A 6452-nucleotide genomic window follows, 5' to 3' on the forward strand; every position below is an offset into this window, starting at 1 on the left:
GGTAATTAACTCAAGTATAGTTGTTAAAGTACACAAGCTGACAGATATTGAAACTATAGTATAATTCTAAAATCCCCAAGAATGATTTTGAGTACATCACATAATCATTGCTTACAGTACAACTTTTCCAAATAACTTCTTGACAATATCTCAACGATTGATGCGCACAAATGCAACCCAACACATCCCTAGAATATTCAATTATTGGTTTTACTGCAGCATGCTATACTTAAACAAAGAGTACACATTAGTAAGTACTCCCTTTGATCAAGTATAAAGTTGAACTAAAGCAGCAACAAGTATGGATCTGAGGGAGTACTAAGGCCGGTGGGAAAATCGTAATATCCTGTTGTAAGAAATGCCCACCCCGAGGTCTTTAGTTTGCATCCACATGTGGCATATGCATTTGCATAAACAGTCTCTTACTTACACATGCTATTGGGCTTACTGCAACTAGCATGATAACTTGGTGCGATAAGTTAATCTCCCTGTTCTTTTTTCGATGTTCTTTTAGAATCAGTTTTTTACTACATTAATCGTAAAATATACACCACCATATTTCGGTTCACTGAATAGCAGTAATAGCTATTCAGGACTAAAACACCCATCTGATGCGGTCTTGGAAACCATCATGGTGAATCACCCCTGGTATACATGCAAACCAGACAGTCCCATCACAAAATACGGAACCGTTTCAGACATACTCCCTGCGCAAATTAATGTAAGACATTTTTTGACATTATTATAGTGCCAAAAACGTCTTATATTAAGTTACAGAGATAGTACAGTATAGTAGCGGTTTTGCCAGCCACCAGTACTCGCGGTACAGAAATAGCTCGAGCTAACACACGTGGACATAATAGCCCCCCAATGACCACATTCATCAGACTTCAGACGTGGCTCACCCGCCTATGCTGAATCTCATGACTAGCGGTTTTGCGCCAGCCTGTGATGTGGATTTCTAGCCCGTAGGTGGGACGGTCAACCAAGCCAATCGCTAGCCATCTTCCAGCAGCCAAAAGTAATAATAATATTCCTGCTAGCGAGCTCACATTACCAAAGGATTGCTGTAAATCCTTTCGCACAAAATGGTCAAATACACGTTTCTGTATAACTAAGAATAAGTTCATACGTATAATTATAAGCATATCTTCTGAAACCAGTGATATCCCGTCTTTAATGGACCATGGCAGCTATCACCACCGGTTTCGTCAAAATTGCTGGTGATGTATCTTATGTGATAGGTTGTTCCGTACTAGTGAGAGACTGAAAAATTGTGGTTGCTGCCGCCGGATCTGGTGACGCAGGCTGCATGTTGCAGCTACCACCTGCCTACATAGGTAGGTGGGAGACGATGAACTGCAACCCCCTCGTCTTTCTCGTTGATAGGCGAGGATGAAGGAAGGCGCTGCTGGGTTTTCATTTTCCTACATTTTCTTGTTTTTTTTGTGCTTCTGTTGCATTAGTGTTCGCAGTATTTTTTTTCTTCTTCTGAATTTTATCAAATAATTATTTCCTTCCCCAGTTTCCTTGAAATTCAAATATATATTTTTTGAAGTAGAATCATGTTTAACTGGCAGACACTGGCGCAAAAGAACCGCCATGTCATTGAATATGATTTTGCAATGTTTGAGAGAAGAAATTCGTATGGGCTTGTGACTCAAAGTTCATAATTGTCTAGTTTAGATCTTAAAGACCAAATCTAAACTTGGGAAATAGCAGGGGACCAAAAATAAAATTTAGCATTTAATAAAGGAATTGACGCATAAAGTGGTTTAGATTTAAGGAATGAAGTCATAATTTTTTTAAATATAAATAAATCCAAAAGTATGACACTGCTGAATGATTTTGTTGCAGATTTTTGAGCTATATGATGAAGATGTTATATTGTTGACCATGCATGACCTGGTACATGATTTAGCAAGATCTGTCATGGAGGATGAAATTATTTTTGTTGGCAATATCAATAATGCTGAAGGAAGCCGCTACCACTATGCATTGCTAGATAATTGTAGCAAGCCATTGGGATCAGACTTATCCAAGATAAGAGCATTGCGTTTTATGGATTGTGACAAAAATATGAACTTCATGATGCTGCATTTTCATCTGCCAAGTATTTGCGTGTCTTGGACTTAAGTGAGTGCACCATACATAAGCTGGCATACTGTATTGGTGACCTGAAGCAATTAAGATATCTTAACACTCCAAGAGTCCAAGATGCAAAGATTCCAGACAGTATCACTAAGCTGTCAAAATTGATTTACGTGAACCTTCATGGATCTCCTACAATATTAGCTCTACCAGAGTCAATTGGAGAAATTGAGGGTCTATTGTATCTTGATTTGTCAAGTTGTTCTGGAATTACAAAACTGCCAGAATCATTCAGGAGGCTACAACAGTTGGTGCATTTGGATTTATCAGGTTGCTCATCTGTTGAAGGAATATCAGCGTTCTTGGAGGGCCTCACACAACTAGAGTATTTGAACTTATCATAATGCCCAAATATTGGACACATACCAGAAGCTCTGGGTGGCCTATCCAAACTACAATATTTGAACTTATCACACAACTCATATCTTCGATGTTGTGAAGAAGCAGAATTTTTGGGCGCCCTCACCAAACTCAAGTATTTGAACTTATCTTCATGGCATTGTGAAGTAAAAAAAACTCCCTGAATCGCTGGGCAGACTCACTCAACTCAAGTACTTAAAGTTATACGGTTGGCAAAACTTGAAAAAACTGCCCAGAGTTTTCGGCAGCCTAAAAAGTTTGGTCCACCTTGATTTATCATACTGTGGGATGGTTGATTGTGTACATGAATCTTTGGTTGGTCTCACCAATCTGCAATATTTGAATTTAAAAGAGACACACCTCAGTTCGCTGCCAGATGATCTGACAAAGCTCCGGTATTTGAATCTATCTCGACTAAGAAACATACCAGTAGATTCCTCGGACGATACCACTCGATTTAATTATATGTCTGAAAAAACCTTGGACATTCTCATCAACCAGATATGCAGAATTGATCTCTCAAATCTAGAGCACTTGGACTTGTCTGGAAATTATCATATCGTAAGAATGCCTGAAAGTATTTGTAGCCTGACGAAGCTGCATACATTGGACCTCTCAAATTCTGGCTTGGTAATGTTACCAGAAAATATATGTGCAATTGGTACTTTGAAATTTATTTATTTAAACGGTTGTGACCGTCTTTGGGGAATACCTCAGCTCGGTGCCATCACCATATCATTACCACACTTTGTGGTGCGTGCTGCTGCTGATGGATCTAGCAGCAATCTTGTCCTGCTAAAGCCAACAGATCCTTTTGAGCTGGAGATAAGTAAACTTGAAAATGTGAAGTCCGTGGGAGAGGCACATAGTATAAAATTAATGGCAAAGCAAAGCATTCGGGAGTTGAAACTTAAGTGGACTCAAGGTGTTGACAGATTTGTGGATGAAGAAATGTTGCTGGAAAAACTAGTGCCTCCAAGCACACTGAGTAAATTGGAGATAAGTGGTTATAACAGCGTCATCTTTCCAGGCTGGGTAGTGGGCCAACTACCAAACCTGAACTCACTGGTTCTCAGAGATATGGCAAATCTGGAAGTGATAATGTGTTAACAGAAGTAGAAATACATGGTTGCCCCATGCTAAGGATGAAAGGGCCTCTGCCTAAATCTAAGGACTGGTACATATCAAGCAGTGATAATGTGTTATCATCATGGGATGAGTGCATTGAGTCACACACCAGTGCTTCCTCCTCTTCTTCTACAGTAGCTACTTGTTTGTCAGTTAGAGACTGTAAGGTGCCACTGCATGAGTGGAGGTTGCTTCGACACTTCTCTGGACTCCCTTCTTTGTCTATTGCCAATTGTGGTGATCTAACCGGCTCACCAGATATCATCCAACTACTATCCTCTTTGGAGAAACTATGCCTAGAAGACCAACACATGGAAGAACTGCCAATATGGTTGAGCGAGCTCCCATCCCTAAACAAACTGGTTATAATGAGTATCAATAGTGTAAAGGAGGTGTGTGAGAGCATGAGGCAACTAACAAAGCTTGAATCACTAACACTGGTGGCTTGCTTTAAAGGCATATCAGTATCACATTGGCTAGGCGAATTAACCTCTCTCAAGGAACTTTACATACATAGCAGTGATGGCTTGAGGTCTTTGCCGGCAAGCATACAACAGCTCACCAGCCTCCAGGAAATACAATTGACTTGGTGCAATGCATTAGAGCACGTGGTTGCTGAACCAGAGGAGGGAAAGATGAAGCTCAATCACAACCAAGAAATGGTATGTCTCCTGCCCACCTCCCTCAGGAAACTTCGAATCGATGGATGTAAACATATCAAGTCTTTTCCTGAGGGAATGCATCAACTCACTAACCTCCAAGAATTAAGGATAATTGCGTGCCCTGGACTATGTGAATGGTTTGAATTAGAGGAGAACAAGATGAAGCTGGTGCACATAGAAAACAAGGTATATATGCGTCCTCCTGCCACGTTCTCTGTCATCTTAATCATATCTTGCAATGCTTTGCTTACTCTTTCTTCTTCTCTTGATGTTAGAGTGTGATACATTATGTCCTGCATCTCTTAGGGTTTTTTCACGCCTAATTGTCTAGATATTCGTGTATATTGCTTTGCAATTTTCCTTTTGTTTAAAACATCTCGTTTATGCAAAACATAATAATAGAAGAAGGTGAATGCTTTGATTTTTAGAGTACAACTAGCGATAAGCTGCCACCGGCCCGCTACCAGTGTAAAGACTATAGATAGACACGGTAACCGACTAGGGGATTTGTTTGCAGCATTAGACAGTGCACTACACTTGGAATCATTATTAGGAGATCTGAACTAAACAAAAAATGTGCACTTGGAATCATTCGTACGTGATCTAAAAAAATCCTTATGTATAATACACGCTTATCATTCCCATGAACTAGAATATCCAAGCTAATCAAAGAATTGTTATTATCCATTTTGCAGAGTATTTCAGACACGTACTAGGTCCCAGGCCTGAATCAACCTACAACATTTTGTGGTGGGTGATGTTAATTTCAGAGAGTTGAAGGAGGAGCAGAGTTTTGCAAGATGTGCAGCATGCATGGAACTCTGAGGCTGCAGGTCATCACCCGTACTAGTGTTCTGTTCTACTCTGTCCCATAAATCTTTACTAGTGTTACATAGTATTGAAGCTCTCAACCTAGTCCTTTATACTTTGTGCTTTTTTTTCTTTTCGAAAAGGGGGTTTACCCCAGCCTCTGCATCAGAGAGATGCATACGGCTCATATTATTAAAACAATAATCCAGTAACAAAGTCTCGAAAGGTCATCGTGCAGACATAAACAAAAGCTCAAAAAGAGGTAAGACCCAAAGCCACAGCCGGCTAGCAAAAAAATAGGAGCACTACATGCCTATCCTATTACATGACCGCCATCCAAACCGGTTGAAAATATCCCGAACTACCATCTCCCATCGGGTAGACGCAGTAACCGAACGCTCCCTGGCCTCCGTCGGAGTGAGTAGCGACCACATACGGATGAACGCCGTGGCCCTGAAGATAACCTGCAAAAAGTGAATGTTTGTTGATCTGTTAAAGACTAAATCATTTCTGCAGTTCCATACTGCCCACAATAAAGCACAAACGCCAACCCGAATGTGTGTTGCAGTATCAGAATCAACCCCATCAAGCCATGTTCCAAATAGCATATTGATAGAAGTGGGCTGATTAATATTGAACTCAATATGAATCGACCGCCACAAAATTTTAGCCAACGGACTATCAAGAAAGAGGTGTTTGATATTTTCGTTATGATCGCAAAAGCTACATCTAGACGAGCCCACCCAATTGCGTTTTACAAGGTTATCCTTAGTCAAAATGACTTGTTTATGCACAAACCACATAAACACTTTGATTCGTAAGGGAACCTTAACTTTCCAAACGTGCAACGTGGTCGGGATGACGCTAGAGTTAATTACATCCAGATACATTGATTTGACAAAGAACACACCGTTCTTAGTAAGTTTCCAATGCAACTGATCTGGCTGCTGAGACAGTCGGACTTCCATTAAACGTCTAACGAGATGGAGCCAAGCCTCCCAACGATTTCCAACTAACGTCCGTCGAAAACTAATATTGAGGGGAACGGATTGTAAAACATTTGCAACGTAGGCTTCTCTACGTCGGACAATGTTGTACAATGTAGGATATTGAAGTGCTAGGGGCGTCTCCCCAAGCCACGTATCCTCCCAAAACCTCGTAGTGGCACCATTCCCGACAATAAATTTTGTCTTGTTGAAAAAGAGTTGTTTAACTCTCATCAAACCCTTCCAAAAGGGTGAGTCGTAAGGCCTCACATTCAACTGAGCCAAGGTTTTCAGTGCTCCGTCTCAGATGACAACTTAAATAGCCACTTGCTAAGGAGACATATGTTTTTGACTT

The 6452-nt window shown here is 40.6% G+C and overlaps 1 protein-coding gene across 1 annotated transcript; it reads left to right on the top strand.

Annotated features, from left to right (window-relative positions):
* The first annotated feature begins 3632 nt into the window (after positions 1–3632).
* LOC147993052 (uncharacterized) lies at positions 3633–5176 on the top strand. Its single transcript, XM_087539206.1, has 2 exons — positions 3633–4487; positions 5072–5176. Exons 1-2 carry the CDS (start codon positions 3648–3650, stop codon positions 5174–5176), a joined length of 945 nt encoding a protein of 314 aa, XP_087395332.1. The 5' UTR covers positions 3633–3647.
* Positions 5177–6452: the final 1276 nt, after the last annotated feature.

This window comes from Triticum urartu, chromosome 1A, assembly GCF_056163025.1.
Source record: "Triticum urartu cultivar PI428250 chromosome 1A, HENAU_Tu73, whole genome shotgun sequence".
Taxonomy (NCBI): domain Eukaryota; kingdom Viridiplantae; phylum Streptophyta; class Magnoliopsida; order Poales; family Poaceae; genus Triticum; species Triticum urartu.